Here is a 17,640-nt window from a genome sequence, read left to right as displayed (position 1 = left end):
CCTTCTTTGTCTCTTCTAATAGTCTTTATTTTAAAGTCTATTTTGTCTGATATGAGAATTGCTACTCCAGCTTTCTTTTGGTTTCCATTTGCATGGAATATCTTTTTCCATCCGCTCACTTTCAGTCTGTATGTGTCTCTAGGTCTGAAGTGGGTCTCTTGTAGACAGCATATATATGTGTCTTGTTTTTATATCCATTCAGCCGATATGTGTCTTTTGGTGGGAGCATTTAATCCATTTACATTTAACGTAATTATCGACATGTATGTTCCTATTCCCATTTTCTTAATTGTTTTGGGTTTGTTATTGTAGGTCTTTTCCTTCTCTTGTGTTTCTTGCCTAGAGAAGATCCTTTAGTATTTGTTGTAAAGCTGGTTTGGTGGTGCTGAACTCTCTCAGCTTTTGTTTGTCTGTAAAGCTTTTGATTTCTCTATGAAATCTGAATGAGATCCTTGCTGGGTAGAGTAATCTTGATTGTAGGTTTTTCTCCTTCATCACTTTAAATATGTCCTGCCAGTCCCTTCTGGCTTGCAGAGTTTCTGCTGAAAGATCAGCTGTTAACTTTATGGGGATTGCCTTGTGTGTTATTTGTTGTTTTTCCCTTGCTGCTTTTAATATGTTTTCTTTGTGTTTAATTTTTGACATGTTGATTAATATGGGTCTTGGCGTGTTTCTCCTTGGATTTATCCTGTATGGGACTCTCTGTGCTTCCTGGACTTGATTAACTATTTCCTATCCCATATTAGGGAAGTTTTCAACTATAATCTCTTCAAATATTTTCTCAGTCTCTTTCTTTTTCTCTTCTTCTTCTGGAACCCCTATAATTCGAATGTTTGTGCGTTTAAGGTTGTCCCAGAGGTCTCTGAGACTGTCCTCAGTTCTCTTCATTCTTTTTTCTTTATTCTGCTCTGCAGTAGTTATTTCCACTATTTTATCTTCCAGGTTACTTATCCGTTCTTCTGCCTCATTTATTCTGCTATTGATCCCTTCTAGAGTATTTTTAATTTCATTTATTGTGTTGTTCATCGTTGCTTGTTTCCTCTTTAGTTCTTCTAGGTCCTTGTTAAATGTTTCTTGTATTTTCTCTATTCTATTTCCAAGATTTTGGATCATCTTTACTATCATTATTCTGAATTCTTTTTCAGGTAGACTGCCTACTTCCTATTCATTAGTTAGGTCTGGTGGGTTTTTATCTTGCTCCTTCATCTGCTGTGTGTTTCTCTGTCTTCTCATTTTGCTTATCTTACTTGTGTTTGGGGTCTCCTTTTTGCAGGCTGCAGGTTTGTAGTTCCCGTTGTTTTTGGTGTCTGTCCCCAGTGGCTAAAGTTGGTTCAGTGGGTTGTGTAGGCTTCCTGGTGGAGGGGACTAGTGCCTGTGTTCTGGTGGATGAGGCTGGATCTTGTCTTTCTGGTGGGCAGGTCCACGTCTGGTGTGTGTTTTGGGGTGTCTGTAGACTTATTATGATTTTAGGCAGCCTCTCTGCTAATGGGTGGGGTTGTATTACTGTCTTGCTAGTTGTTTGGCATAGGGTGTCCAGCACTGTAGCTTGCTGATCATTGAGTGAAGCTGGGTGCTGGTGTTGAGATGGAGATCTCTGGGAGATTTTCACCCTTTGATATTACATGGAGCTGGGAGGTCTCTTGTGGACCAGTGTCCTGAATTTCGCTCTCCCACCTCAGAGGCACAGACAGCACTGACTCCTGGCTGCAGCACCAAGAGCCTTTCATCCACATGGCTCAGAATAAAAGGGAGAAAAAGTAGAAAGAAAGAAAGAAAGAGGATAAAAGAAAATAAAAGAAAGTAAGATAAAATAAAATAAAAAATAATTATTAAGAAAAAAATTTTTTAAATAGTAAAAAAAAAAAAAAACAATAAATCGGACGGATAGACCCCTAGGACAAATGGTGAAAGCAAAGCTACACAGACAAAATCTCACACAGAAGCATACATATACACACTCACAAAAAGAGGAAAAGGGGAAAAAATCATAAATCTTGCTCTAAAAGTCCACCTCCTCAATTTGGGATGATTCGTTGTCTATTCAGGTATTCCACAGATGCAGGGTACATCAAGTTGATTGTGGAGCTTTAATCCACTGCTTCTGAGGCTGCTGGAAGAGCATTTCCCTTTCTCTTCTTTGTTCTTACAGCTCCCGGGGCTCAGCTTTGGATCTGGCCCCGCCTCTGCGTGTAGGTCGCTGGAGGGCGTCTGTTCTTTGCTCAGACAGGACGGGGTTAAAGGAGCCGCTGATTCGGGGGCTCTGGCTCACTCAGGCCGAGGGGGAGGGAGGGGCACGATGTGGGACGAGCCTGCGGCGGCAGAGGCCAGCGTGATGTTGCGCCAGCCTGAGGTGCGCCGTGCGTTCTCCCGGGGAAGTTGTCCCTGGATCATGGGACCCTGGCAGTGGCGGGCTGCACAGGCTCCCAGGAGGGGAGGTGTGGAGAGTGACCTGTGCTCGCACACAGGCTTCTTGGTGGCGACAGTTCAGCGTTAGCGTCTCATGCCCGTCTCTGGGGTCCGCGCTGTTAGCCGCGGCTCGCACCCGTCTCTGGAGCTCCTTTAAGTAGCGCTCTGAATCCCCCCTCCTCGCGCACCAGGAAACAAAGAGGGAAGAAAAAGTCTCTTGCCTCTTCGGCAAGTACAGACTTTTCCCCGGACTCCCTCCCAGCTAGCCGTGGTGCGCTAACCCCCTGCAGGCTGTGCTCACGCCGCCAACCCCAGTCCTCTCCCGGAGCTCCGACCGAAGCCTGAGCCTCAACTCCCAGCCCCGCCCGCCCCGGCGGGTGAGCAGACAAGCCTCTCGGGCTGGTGAGTGCCGGTCGGCCCTGATCCTCTGTGCGGGAATCACCTCGCTTTGCCCTCCGCACCCCTGTTGCTGCGCTCTCCTCCGCGGCCCCGAAGCTCCCCCACCTCCACCACCCACAGTCTCCGCTCACAAAGGGGCTTCTAGTGTGTGGAAACCTTTCCTCCTTCACAGCTCCCTCCCACTGGTGCAGGTTCCGTCCCTATCCTTTTGTCTCTGTTTATTCTTTTTTCTTTTGCCCTACCCAGGTACGTGGGGAGTTTCTTGCCTTTTGGGAGGTCTGAGGTCTTCTGCCAGCGTTCAGTGGGTGTTCTGTAGGAGTTGTTCCACGTGTAGATGTATTTCTGATGTATCTGTGGGGAGGAAGGTGATCTCCGCATCTTACTCTTCCGCCATCTTCCCCCCGGCCTACTTAGGCTTTTTAAATATAGGATCATGTGATCTATTGATACAAATAGAGATGGTTTTATTTCTTCCATTCAGTTTTACTAAATGCCTTCTAATTATTTTTCTTGCCTAATTGCTCTGGCTAGAATCTAGTACAGTGGTGAATAGTAGTGACACAAGTGGACATCCTTTTCTTGTTCCTGATCTTAGGGGGAACTTTCCCCATGAAGTATCTTTTACCCTTAAGTATCATGGTCACTGTGGGTTTTTCATAGACACCAAATATTGAGTTGAGGAAGTTTTCTTTCATTCCTAATCTGTTGAGTGTTTTTATCGTGATGAAGTGTTGGGTGTTGTCAAACGCTTTTTCTGTTAACTATTGAGATTCAGATGATTATGTGTGGTTTTTGCCCTTTATCTGTGTATCTGTTTTATTGCCTATAGGATTTTATTCCAATTTGTTTTACATTCGTTATTTGATGTTTCTTTAAAACTGTGTTTAGAAAGAGGGGAGACAAAATCTTCCGTATGTATTTCTAGGTGAGGAATGGGAATTGAATCTATTTCTCAGTTCTTTAAGTCTCCACATAACAGATGAAATCACTGTAGCTTACAGGTTGAATAGACTGCCTCAGGTTTTTGCTTTGTTTAATCCACGGAGTTGTCATGGCCAGTTCACAGTTTAATTAAGAGGAGCTGCCATCAAATCCAGCACCCAGCACAATGCCGTAGCCCCGAATAGCTCCAAGGAAACATTGGCTTGATACTGAGAGCCTTTACTTCCTAAAAATTAGCAGCACACGGTAAAACGCATGTAACAAAGAGATCCTTCCTGGGGTCCACCTTTCTGTCCTCTGCTTTCAGGACACTTGCCTCTTGGTATGCGGACTGTGTTCCCCAAGGGGTCCTACTGAGTTGTAACTTCTACTGATTCAAAGTATGAGGAGGAATAATATGGTTTAAATGTGATGATGTGAAGGACTTTGGCCTTTTAAAAGAAGAATAATAAAGTTTTTCTCCTTAACAGAGAAGTTTGAAAATACAGTAAAATACAAGGAAGGATCACCTATAATCTTACCAGAGACTGTTAATTGGTGGTATTCGTCTTCCTAGAATTTTTCCCTTGCATGTTTTCTTCATAACTTTGAAATCAGGCTGTATATGCAATTTTATGACCTGCTTTCTGCCCTCCCCCACCATTATAAGATAAGCGTTTTCCGTGTTATAAAAAATTCTAGGTAAATACCAACTTTAATGACTACACTTGCTAGAATTTGGTTAACCATTATCCTATTGATGGACATGCAGACAGTCTGTAGTTTTGGCTTTCACAAAAATACTGTCATTTACAACCTTTTTTTAGGGGCGAGAGTTGGAGCATGGTTTGTGTCAATGTTTGTGTTTAAATGCTAAGTGGTCCATGTGCTCTGCAGACTAGGAATCCAGGGACATGTAGTGACTCTGGTTGTTCACTTAAATTATCTGTGCTGTAGTTTGTCATCTGTGAAGTTAACCAGACACATCCCCTCAAGAAAACAGCATTACCACAGAAATTGACCATAATAAAAATATTTCTAAGCCTGGGATAATGACCCACATTAACAGTGAGTTGTTCATTTCGTTCGAAGGAAATCCACTGCTGTGAATAGTTCACAATGCAGGCTTTTTCCCTGGTCCTTGTCTGCATGATGAGCATGGCACAAATGCTCTGTTGTTCCCACGGCCATGAGGGGAAATGAGAACAGTAACTTGTGACCTAGAAGGCATTTTGGACTTTTTTTGGAAATATAAAGAAAAAGTGAAATTTGTCCAAATTAGGTAAGGAAATTTGTCCAAATAAAGTAAAGGAAATATGTCCAAATTTCTCTGCTGTTTCAAATTAAGTAAATAAGAACCTAAATCCATTATGAGGATCTCCTTGTGTTTTATTATCTTGTGTTCTCTTAGAAGGGGTCTGGATACTTTAAGAAAGCCCCATAGTATAGTTCTATTTATAACCATGAAATTTCTAGTCAGAGAAAAAAAATTCAGTCCCCATTGCTCACCGTGGTCGCTACTAACCTGTCCTCATGGATGACCATATATGGCATGAAGTCCCCCCAGTCATTACCACTGAGCCAACTCAGAGCAACCGGCTTAATCCTTTCCCACCTCACTGCTATAAACAGAGCAAATCCAGGGTGGTAAGGACCTGAGGGAACCATGGCTGAGCCGAGTTAATTGAAGGATGTGATGTCTAGAAGTAGGTAAAGTTTCCTTGTCCTTTTTGCTTTCATCCCTTTCCCCATGTCCTGGGACTGCCATTCTGTTACGTTCTCCATGCCCTAGACTGAATCTGAGTACTCAGCAGAACCTGCCCAGGGCTGCCTAGTGCCTTAAGGTTTCCATGTTCTACAACCGACCTTCACCCTTCTCCCAGCAAAACACGGATTACTCACGGACTCGGTGTTAAGAAAGCCATCTGATGAATTCATCTTACTACTCATGTTGAAATGAAAGTATAGTCTTTTCAGTTTTTTGCCTCATTGGTTCATATGACCTTTTACTCTCTTTCTCACAGTCATTTCTTTTGGATGTTAAAACAAAAAGTACCTTTTCCTTTCTGGTAATCTGATTTTAAAGGTAGTTACACCTGTATTCTTAGCTTCTAGTGAGTTTCAGAATCATTGTCCAGGGCCATCTATCTTTGCTTTCCAGAAAACCCAAGGGAAATTCCCTAGCATTGGTGTTCTGGAATCTTCTTCAGGTTTTTGCCTATTCCTAGACATTAGGAATTGGCATATGGTAAATATTAAGCTCTTAGGATCAGATTGACCTAAAGCTATGTAACACTGTCACCTAAAAGTGAGCTGTAAAGGGGTTAAAAACAGAATGCAGTACCTAGCCCTTCTCTCTGCCTAAGGAGGGGATCGGAGCTGCAGATTTCTTGCATACAAGGCATACCTATTTTTTTTTAATTTATTAAGTCATTTATTTGTGCCTAGTTATGAAATAGCACAATAATAATTATGCCTACAGTCAAATGCATCCAACTGACTCTATGGTAAATATTATTAACTTCTAGCCCTAAATTCTTTTGACTTAATTCTTCACATTTTCTTGCTCATGCATAGGCTCATTGCCTTACAACTTAGAAACTTGGAACAACTCTGCCTTGCAGTGAGTCGATGATACAATGAGGAGTCAGCATGGTTTGTGTAGAAACATCCTCTGGCCTTTGGAAGAAGGAAAGGGGTCTTTTATAAAAGTAAACTGGGTATCAAGGGAGAGTTTCAGAAAGGTATGCAAGACAGATCCTATCTGAGTAGTTTTTATGTTTATTTATTTATTTTTGTAAATTTATTTATTTTTTATTTTTATTTTTGGCTGCGTTGGGTCTTTGTTGCTGTGCCCGGGCTTTCTCTGGTTGCGGCGAGCGGGGGCTACTCTTCGTTGCGATGCACGGGCTTCTCATTGCAGTGGCTTCTCTTGTTGCGGAGCACAGGCTCTAGGCTCGCGGGCTTCAGTAGTTGTGGCACACGGGCTCAGTAGTGGTGGCTCGCAGGCTCTAGAGCGCAGGCTCATTAGTTGTGGCACGGGCTTAGTTGCTCCGCAGCATGCGGGATCTTCCCAGGCCAGGGCTTGAACCCGTTTCCCCTGCATTGGCAGGTGGATTCTTAACCACTGCGCCACCAGGGAAGTCCCTGGGTAGTTTTTAAAAGGAGTTTCCACATTTCCTCAGTTTCTCACAGCAGATTGGAATGAATCGCCTTCAGTGCTCCCACCATGCTTTATAGAAATGTCGTCATTGTTGGCATTACTGGATTTCAGCCTCTTAATAGCAGGGCCCGTCGCCAGCACCCAATACAATGAGGCTGCTCACTCTTTCGGGACCAAAAGCGTCCCTGATTTAGTCCTGAACCCTCTGGCATCTGAGCCAGTCTGGCCTGGAAGTGAACCATGTGCAGCCAGAAACAGCCCAGGCTGTACCAGGATGGGAGGTGGGTGGCCTTCAAATGAGACCATGGTTGTAATCTTAAGATGAAGCTCATATACTTAATGCACATGTCTCTCTGAAGAGAAGGAAAGCAATCTTAGGACACCTATTTTGTGAATTTCTAGCTCAGTTCCAAGGAAGGGGATCCCACATTTAGATGCCCATTTGCACACCAAGAACAGGATTTAAACAGAAGTGTGAAAGAGGATCACGAAGTGGCATTGCTTTCTTCCAGGTCCTATATTTAATGCCTCTGTGCACTCGGACGCGCCATCAGTCATCCGGGGAGATCTCATCAAATTGTTTTGTATCATCACTGTTGAAGGAGCAGCCCTGGATCCAGGTACTTTTCTCCATCCTTCCCCTTCCCCGTATTTCTTTTTGTAAGTGTTTCTCATATCATCCCCACTATGTTACACAGATGTGGAGGTCAGGGATTGGATTGGCTGTTTATTCCCAAACTTCCGAGCCCGGCAGTATTCAGTAGGTGTTGAATGGATGCAACTATCTGTTTGATGATTTGGAAACACAACCAGACATTTGAATGTGTTCTCAGGGTGATCTAGTGGCCACTTCGGGGGCTGATTCAATCTCGTTTGCAGCCCACTGGCAGAGTCTGGCTCCCTCGCTTTTTGTCTTTCATTCATTCATCCATTCGTTCAGCTATTTATTGAACTCCTATAAACAGGTGCTGTTCTAGTTGCTGGAAATAGAGGAGTGATCAAAATGCACCATGTCTGCCCTCATAGAGCTTGCAGCCTAGTTAAGGAGACAAACAAGAAAGAAATCACCATATGATATAATATCAGATAGCGATTAACACTCTGAAGAAATACAGAGCAGAGGAAATGAGTAGCAAGTAACCACGGGGAGCTATTGTAGTTTAAATTCTTAGGAAATCTTTGTAAATCTTTTCTTTGCAGAGAATACTAGTACTGCCAACAGGATACCTAACAGCTGTGGGCCAGCAGCCTTACACTTTTTCTCCTTGGCCCCCTTAGTACGCGGTGCTGTTCTTCTCACTCGTAGACCCTCAGGGTTTGAAAGAACATTAAATGCATGTAGGTGTGTCTCTGTTGCTGAGCAGGACTGTAGCCACCTCTGCCTTCTCCTAAAGCGCTCGTGGATACCCTGACTCACCGCCTGGGGGATGCCCGTGCTCTGACCTTGGGTGTCTTTGTACTGCCCACCCCATCATAAGCAGAGCTGTGCCCTCACACAGATCTGTGCCTCAAAAAGGCCAAATTGTGCAGGGTTCACTAAGTTCTGTGCAGAGACCACGGGATGTGTGGCCCTGGGGTGGAAACTGGAAGCAGGTCTACATTCTGTGTTAAGGGCAGGCTGTCAGCGAAGTGAGGGTGGGCTGTATTGGATCTGGTGTGACCAACAGCAGAGGGGCTCGGGCCGCCACCCCCTGAGGTCTGGCTACTGCAGGGACTCCAGTTGAAGGTTCAGGTGCGGCTAGTCCAGGGTCAGCAAACCTTTTCTGTAAAGGGCCCAGGTAGAAAGTATTTTTGGCGCTGTGGGCCAGATGATCTCTACAGCAGCTACTGTACTCTGCCGTTGTAGAGAGAGAGCAGCCGAAGAGAGCAATGTAAACAGATGGGCCTGGCTGCGTTCCAGTGAAACTTTATTTACAGAAACAGGCGGTAGGCTGGATTGGACCTGCAGGCTGTAGTTTACTGACCCCTGGACGAGTTGATTGATACCGAAATTGACTCTCACAGGGGACTTGAACGTGGTTGAGCTTTAGAGGTAGGAAAAAGGAGAAGAGTTTGTGGAAGATGTAAGGAAAGGCAAAGAAAAACACCCATCCAAAACAACAGAGCGGTCAGCTCTGTCCTGGGGCTTAGGAAGGAGGAGCCTCTAGGTCTTGACTGAGCCACGACATCTGTGGAGACTGCCGGGAATGGGCGGTAGGCGGTGCGATCCTTTTCAAAAGTTGGAATAATGTAATACCATTTTTACCCTTAAAGCTCATTTATAAAATTTTTTTTAATTTTAAAAGCTCATTTATAGAGATATACAAAAATAAATCATTTAAATGCTCTTTCTCAGTAAATTGATGGGTCACCAGCTGTGCCCTTAATATAAGTCTTTTCCTCCAGTGTAATTGCAGAAGCTATAGGTAGCTGTTATCTTGCAGATCACAATTTTCCAGAACTTTGCGCTCTTAGACTGCATGGGTGGAAGATTCTGAATAATTAAACACAGGTCGTAATTTCGTTTTTCCTCTCGCATCCTGTGGGCTGTGAAGGAATTCTCTTCCGGAAAGGACATGTGGCCCAAGTGGGCTGAGTGCCAAGGCAGGGGGAGGGGCAGGGGGAGACCACGGCCCTTTAGAGGTGGTGTCTTAGGTCAGGTTCCCTAGAAGCAAAGCCTGAGACAAGCGTGCGAGTGATTAATTGAAGATGTGCCCTCAGGAGGAAACGATGAGGGAGTGAGGGAGTCAGGATAGAGCAGGGAAGGAAACCAGGCAAAGATCTTCAAAACAAGTCTAACTCCCTGTGGGGAGCTCCAGAACATGGGTTGCACCACAGAGTGTGACCTCCTTGAGCTAAGGGACTGGGCTTTTATATCCCCGCCACCCCAATTTGTCAGTCATTATCCACAGTGAATGGCTGGGGAGGGGTAGTGTTTCTTCACCTCCGGGGTGGCTCTCCGGGAGGTGGCTTCTGTCAGCTAAGGCCAGTCCTCTGGAGAAGGGTACCGGTGTGAGAGCTTAGCAGCCAGCACCTGCAGCATCTGGGGGTCCAGCGATCCAGCTGTTTGGGGCAGAGCACCACGAGCATCTGCTGCAGGCGGCAGTACCCTTCCTGTTACAGCATCTCTTAGTACAGACCGTGTATGTTGAACTGTGGCGGTAAGGATGTTCATGGCGGCCAATTATTATTGAGTGCTTCCTATATTCCAGGTGCCGTTCTAAGCATTTTATAAAGCTAACTAACTATGGGTGCTATTGTAATTTCCTTTTCCAGATAAGGAAACTAAGTCACAGGGAACTTAAGTGACTCACCCAGGTCACTAGGCTAACAAGAGCCAGTGCTGGGATTCTAGCCCGGGTAGCCTGACCCTGCAGCCTGGCCACCGCACTGTACGGCACAGCGGGACTGGGGTTAGAGTCTGGACACAAGTAATGGGGACACAGCTGTGACTCTTTGCCTTCAGTAACCACCCGGCGCCTGCAGGTGACACCGACACTGAACTAGTTTTCACTGAGGACCTGGGAGTGATCTGGGGGCCCACTCTGCCTGGGCACTGTGAGGGTGTGAGGACGTTGACCTCACTCCCTCTGCCCCCAGGGTGTTGGTCTTCTTGCAAGAGATGACCCTCACCCTCGGAACAATCAAATGTTGTGTTCAAGGGCCACGGTGGGTCGATGGGGAGGAATAAATGATATTTTGCTGCATCAGAGTAGAGGGCTGACATCACACATGTAGAGTTGAGATTTGCCTGTGGCCCTTAACATTTTTAGACTGAGTTGAAAAGGAATTACCATTTGAATAATTTTTTAGAAATTCTTGCTTTTGGGGAATTCCCTGGCTGTCCAGTGGTTAGGACTCCACGTTTCCACTGCAGGGTTCGATCCCTGGTTTGGGGAACTAAGATCCCACGAGCCATGTGATGTGGCCCCCCAAAAAAAATTCCTGCTTCTAGTTTTGCTTATATTCTTTTTTTAATATGTAAGAATCTGAATGTAATTTATTTGCCTTATAATATGCTTTTTGAGGTTATTAGTGTATTTTTACTAAATGGATGTTACTTTTTTTTTTTTTTTTTTGCTGTATGCGGGCCTTGCACTGTTGTGGCCTCTCCCGTTGCGGAGCACAGGCTCCGGACGCGCAGGCTCAGTGGCCATGGCTCACGGGCCCAGCCGCTCTGTGGCATGCAGGACCCTCCCGGACTGGGGCACGAACCCGTGTCCCCTGCATTGGCAGGCGGACTCTCAACCACTGCGCCACCAGGGAAGCCCGGATGTTACTTTTTGTTTAACAAAAATTATGTTATTTAACATGTGTACAGAAAGCCCCGTCAAGCGATTGTAAGATAAAGCAGTGTTTGTGGCCTCCCAGTCCTTTCTTGCTTGCTGGGTGACTCTCAGACCTGACACAGCTGGTATCACTTGGTAGCAGTCAAAAGAAGAGGTCAGAGGTTTAGGATGTGCACTCTATTTCCACGTTCTATGAGAACTACCACTTGTGCCAAAGTCGTCTTTCTCTTATGCCCATATTAATTTATGTGAGGCTGTTAGAACCTTAATTTTGCAGAGTACTTTACGATTCCGCAGCATTACTCTCTGGGACTGTTAAACTGTGTTCAATTTTCTCAGCTTGACATTTTTTTCCTCTTGTTTTGAACTTAAGCACTTCAGGGGGGAAAAAAAAATCACAGTGAACAATAAAATCTAAACTGTTTACAACTCTCCATTTTGTACGATTCACTTTATGTCCAGGTCATTCCTTATGACTTTCGTGTCCTTCCTGTCGTGGGTTCTTCTGCCTAAAATGCCAAAGGACCCTGCTTTCTTTGGGAGACAGAGCGTTCGATGTCACCACATACCACCAGCCTTTCATCCCGTGTTCTCTGGAGGAGACAGTTTGAGGCTGTGCTCCTTCAGCTGGGTAGTGGCAGTGGCGTGGTGAAGAGGGTGCATTCTGGAGCTAGACTCCTGGATTAAGCCACGTGCTCTGTGAGTTCCTTGCTGTGTGACCTCAGTTATTTGGTCCCGCCACAGAGTGGCAAGTGTGACAGTACCTTCATCATGGGGTGTTGTTGAGAGGATTTGGGGAGACCCAAGGCACGTAGGGCCGTGCTGGCCCACAGTCAGGTTACAGGCATGTTAGCCGTACTTGGTACCTGTGCCTGTGGCACTGACCCCAGTGTTTTGGCTTGGTCATCCATAGACGACATGGCCTTTGACGTGACCTGGTTTGCGGTGCACTCCTTCGGCCTGGACAAGGCTCCCGTCCTCCTGTCGTCCCTGGATCGGAAGGGGATTGTGAACACGGCCCAGAGGGACTGGAAGAGCGACCTCAGCCTGGAGCGCGTGAGCGTGCTAGAGTTCTTGCTGCAAGTGCATGGCTCCGAGGACCAGGACTTTGGCAACTACTACTGTTCCGTGACTCCGTGGGTGAAGTCACCCACCGGTTCCTGGCAGAAAGAGGCAGAGATCCAGTCCAAGCCCATCTTTATAACTGTGAAGATGGATGGTAAGAATGACACGCAAATAACCCTCTTGGTGTTTGGGGAATGTCTTCTCTCCACGCTCTGCTGCCGCTGACGGGATCCAGGTTCCCACCCTTTGAGGAATGTGCCTGCTTTCTCTCTAGCCTGGCCCGGGCCTGTACCCAGAAAGAGCACACACAGCCCTTGCTGTTTTCCCAGCTTTGGTATCGTGTGTGCTGGAGCTTCCACTGGGAAATGATTTTTAAGACTTATGGGAAAGATTTTCGATGCTTTCTCTAAATTCTGTACACACCCACTTTGCTGTGTCCCCGGGTTGGCACGGATACCACCAGGCAGGGGCAGAGACCAGATCAGGAGAGTGGGTCCAGGTCTCTAGGAGGGGCTGCAAGTGGGTTCCTGCCCCTCTTGTCCTCCTGCTGGTTCTGCTTCTTGGTAAAGGGTGTTCCTCCTGGATGGGAGGGGGAGCTCCCAGCCTTGGCCTACACCGACCACCACAGTCAGCCTAAAGCGCCATGGTCAGCAGGCCCCCTTCCCACGCCTCTGCTCCCTGGCCTCTCAGAGTGTGGGCAGTTGTTCCTTGGTTAATGAGAAACATGTCTTCTCTGCAAAAAGTGTCAGAGTGAATGTTAACTGAAAACACTCATGGAGAGAATTCAAGTCCAGGTACCACCAAGGATTAAGTAGGAGCCTTTGAGTGTGTTCCCCTGGTGATGTGTCAGTTTGGCGGAGACTGGAATTGGAACCCCAGCTCTTCCACAGGTGACTTAGCCTTTCTAATCCTTCGTTTCCTCTCTTGTTAAATGGGATAATAATCTCTCCTGGGGCTGTTGTATTAAATGTCAGGCAAACAACCACAGTGCCAGCCTCCACCCAAGGCATGCTGGTACTTTGGGGGACGGGGACGTGGGATTTGAGGGTGTGGGATCTAAACAGTGTTTGTACATTCCCGCAACTGAGTCATTTATACCATATTTGCCTCTTAGAAATGTCTTGCTTGCAGTCACTCCATATGAAAACCCAGATTTACTAAACAAGTAGGGAGTGATTATTCACTTTGCTAGATAATTTACTATAGTGTTACTTAAAATAGCTCCCCTAGTACACTTCAGTTATCTGATGCATAGAATTGATTTATGTATGGTTTTTTTAAGGACGCATCTGCTACCGAATGTGTGGTGCCCTTATACTGACTTTTAAAAATCAATCTCCTGCCAAAACCCTAAAAAGCAAGTTGACATTCAAAGACATTGAAGGAGAATCTTTTTTTTTTTTTTTTCTGGCTTTCTGCTGCCTTCCCGCACAGAACTGGGTGGGGAGACTTTTGCTCATTTTTTGGACACGTATGGGCGAGCTGCTCTTGTCTCAAGCACCATGCCAGGTGCCGGGTACAGGATGCATGAGGTCAGATCCCCGGTGGAGACGCCGTGGCGTTGGAGAGGGGAGGCGGCGGTCTTCTCCGAGGCCCGCCCCGCATCACTGACCCGTTCCCTCTGGTCTTTCCCTCCCAGTGTTGAACGCCTTCAAGTACCCGCTGCTGATCGGCGTCGGCCTGTCCACGGTCATCGGGCTCCTGTCCTGCCTCATCGGGTACTGCAGCTCGCACTGGTGCTGTAAGAAGGAGGTCCAGGAGACCAGGCGGGAGCGCCGCCGGCTCATGTCCATGGAGATGGACTAGCCGGTGCCGGGAAAGGCCGGGATGCAGGGACGTTCGAGGAGCAGTTTGGGCGAGAAGAGGACAGTGATCTTTTAACGTGATGTGTGTTACACTAAAAACCAGTCCTCTCTAATCTCAGGTGGGACTCGGCGCTCTCTCTTTTCTGCATGTCAAGTTCTGAGCGCGGACATGTTTACCAGCACACGGCTCTTCTTCCCACAGCACTTTCTGACAGAACAATCGAGTGTGTGTTTTCCCGACGGCGGCTTTTTAATGGTTAACCTCTGTCTAATTTTTTTCTCCTACTGGTTTATAGATCTCTGGCTTGTGTGTGTTTCTACCCTTTGTTTCGAGGGGTTGTGGTGAGGAAGGGGTGAAGGCGTTCAGAGTTCTTTGTCTCGGGTGAGAACGGAAGGGCCGACTTCTGAGTCGGAGGCATGTGCTGAGAGAGCTGCTAAAGGCGACCCTCCACCCCTGCCGAGGGACAACACAGACCAGTGCCGAAGGCTAATGTGTGGCTTTTACTACCCTCCCCCACCCCCTATTTTCAGGGGGTTTAGACCACATTTGAAATCTAAACCTGCAGTCCGTAACCTCCTATCGAGCCCAGATGCATTTTGTTCTGGTTGGGTTTTTTGCTTCTCTGCCCCCTTTCCATTTCTTTCGTATCTGCTTTATGTGCGAGTGCTGAAATGGCCCTGGAATTGAGAATTTGGCTCTCCACCAAGCACCTTATCTTGCCACCTTAGCCTTAAGAATGCGTATGAAGAAAAATGCACAGCCACCTCTGTCCAGGGCAGTAAGAAGGCCTGCAAGGAAGAGGAGGTTGGGGACAAGGAGAGGAACAGACAGTCACTTCCGTAGTTCGGAGGCCACCATGCCTCAGGGGGCCCTGGGGATTGCAGAAGGGGGATCCTGGGAGTTAGATGTCTGGAGCTCGTGCCCGGAGGGTCAGTGGTGCCAGGGGTGTGTCAGGCGGAAGAAGCCACCTCTATTCTCTGTCCCGCCCTTTGTGAGAGGCAAAGGCCTTGTGCGTCTGCAGGGGGAACCACGGACACGCCACATCCTTCGTGGGCTGAGTGGGCTCCTTAATGTGGAGGTGAATTGCTGCTTGCAAGACTGACTTCACGGAATCAGAAATTACCTGGAAGAACCATGCATTTTCTACGACCTTTTCAGTCCTTCAAGTCTTTTTAAAATCCCCTGCAGGGGGTTAGTGGGAAAGGGTATACTTTGTGGTATGTTTGCTTTCCTATTAGGAACACAAAGGAAACCCAGCAATTTATATTGCCATGTGAACAGCCTACAAAGTAGATCTGAGAGCAGTCCGTTTCGCCTGATCACTCATACCAGAAGGACAACGGACCCAAAGAGATCTTCCGCCCCCCCGAAGTGTCTGCCCCTGCACAGCGCTGGCTTTTCGGAAGCATCTCATTGGGGTTTCCTGAGGCTCACTGGTGACTCACGCCCCACATTGCAATCCTCTGTGCTTTTATCCTGGCTCTGAAGGATCTAATACTGCTCTGTCTTCCAAAGGGGAAAAAGATCCATTTGTTTTGAGCAATAAAGTAATACAAAATGATGGCCATTCATGTGCAGCTCTTTGTCACAATGGGCCAGACAGCCAACTCCTCGGGCTCACCATCTTCCCCTCCACTTCCCTCCCTCTGTCACCCACGATTCGTTCTGTACTTACCATCAAGTCACCCCCAGGAGGCAAGTTTCCACCGAATTTTTTCCTTTTGGTTTTGCCCACAGAGGGGACCACTCACGTGATAGAAACTAGATTTTGCACTAATGATAGCAGCACAAATGAATTCCAGGCCTAGCATCTGTGGCGGGAAGACGGGCAGCAGGTCCGCCCCACCAGAGCACGGATGACTAGAGGAAGGGAAGGAGGCCTTGATAGCACTAGATTTGGGTGTTTCCTGCATGTCATTTCCTAACTGGGCCACTCCAGAGGAGGTGGGTCACAGGTGATTGTGCAAACAGGAAACAGAAACAGGTGCTGTGTTAGGAACAGCCAGTGCCCTTTGAGCCCTTGCAGTTATCATGCCTCCTAAAAGAAGACTCAGGATTGTTGTAGTACAGGCCCTTGGTGGGAGGAAAGGGTACTTGGCTTTGGACGTGACCAGGTGGCCCCAGGTGTACGTAAAACCACGATGGGCCACAACTGACACTTACTGGCAGGAAAGGTGACACGTGCTCATACACTGTACCTTTTCCTTTCAGACTGCTGTTGCAGTTCAAGGCTGGGGTTGGTAAGGCATTGACCGCCCCCCTAGCCCCACCCTCTGTCCACTGGGCTGGTACAAAGTGGGGAGAAATCCCAGGGCATTGTACCAAGGGCCTCCTTCCTTCCAGGGGCATAAACTTGGCTGGAATGTGTGTCCCATTCAAAGTGCGAGACGTACTCGGTTGTTGTACCAAATAGGGCCCCCACTAAGTGCTCTTCTGGAAAAGGTTCCTGCCAGAAGCACGGGTATGAATGGAAGGACGCAGCCACGATTCACACAGATGAAATTGCACCGCTTAACACAAACAATACAAAGTTTGGCTTTTTTAAATTTTCTAATCATAAACATATCCCCAGAAGGAGCCTAAGCTATGTTCCGATAGAAGCCTCAAAATTACTTTCAGTTGTTTACTTCATAATGTTTACATACACTTTTCACTTTTTTAAAAAAAGAAAATCCAAGCTCTGACTTTTTAACAACGTTTCAGGTTTTTCATGGGACGGTGGAACTCTGACTCACCAACTGGATTTAAATCTTAATTTAGAAGTTTATTTATGTGTGTGTTTTCTCCCCTCCTATCCACCTGGCTTTCCCTAAGATCCTCGTTAAGGTGGCCCCTCCTGCCCAGACCCTTGTCTGTTTTCCCTGGTGGCTCTTGCTTCTTGCTTTGCAGACTGCCTGCAGCCATGATTTTGTCACTGACATCTGTGAGCCAAAGACTGAGCCTCTCTAGCAGGAAAAATAAGCAATACTACACAACTTGCTACTTTCAGAAACTTTTTTTAGCTTCACCGATGACAACAGAGGAAGAAGGGAACTATAGGATTTGGGTAAGTTCTCCTCCGCTGTTTGACCAAATTCTCAGTGATAAATATTGTGTGCAGATAACTAGGAGAAAAAAGTTGACTTTCTTTCTTTTTTAGTGTGGCACATACGGATCTGCTGAATTTTACGTAGACAAAGAAAGGGTCCTGTGTATTTTTGTCCATATCCAATGTTATATGAACTAATTGTATTGTTTTATACTGTGACCACAAAATATTATGCAATGCACCATTTGTTTTTTATTTCATTAAACGAAGTTTAATTTAAATTGAAGTTGTGTGAGGCACTTGATCTCCGCCTCTGTTACCCTTTTATCTCCTCCGCATGAAGGACTGTGACTGAATTCCCGTTGCAACTCGGGCACCTTCTGATCTCTTGGAATCCTATGAAAGCATTGTAGATATTCCAAAGAGAAAAGAAGAAATGGATTTAACAGGATCAGTATTGAGATTCCCACCAAGTGGAAAGGTGAGGGCTAGGATCCTGTCGCTGATGGATGGTCTCTTGGTCTTTCTGTGAATTCCCATGACCTTTATAGGACTCCTGTCAGGAAAGAGAGAAGTTAGAGGTT

At 46.6% G+C, this 17,640-nt stretch overlaps 1 protein-coding gene across 1 annotated transcript in view; it reads left to right on the top strand.

Moving 5' to 3' along the window:
* The window catches only part of PTGFRN (prostaglandin F2 receptor inhibitor), an 85,616-nt gene extending 68,285 nt beyond the window's left edge, over positions 1 to 17,331 (top strand). Inside the window, exons 7-9 of the mRNA XM_082832351.1 lie at positions 7,402 to 7,509; positions 12,071 to 12,376; positions 13,862 to 17,331. Of these exons, the coding sequence (XP_082688477.1) occupies positions 7,402 to 7,509; positions 12,071 to 12,376; positions 13,862 to 14,028 (581 nt within the window). The 3' untranslated portion in view covers positions 14,029 to 17,331. The remainder of the gene's footprint in view (positions 1 to 7,401; positions 7,510 to 12,070; positions 12,377 to 13,861) is intronic.
* The last annotated feature ends 309 nt before the right edge of the window (positions 17,332 to 17,640 follow it).

This window comes from Leucopleurus acutus (assembly GCF_964270905.1).
Source record: "Leucopleurus acutus genome assembly, chromosome: 2".
Lineage (NCBI taxonomy): Eukaryota > Metazoa > Chordata > Mammalia > Artiodactyla > Delphinidae > Leucopleurus > Leucopleurus acutus.
This window is presented reverse-complemented; position numbering and strand designations above follow the sequence as displayed.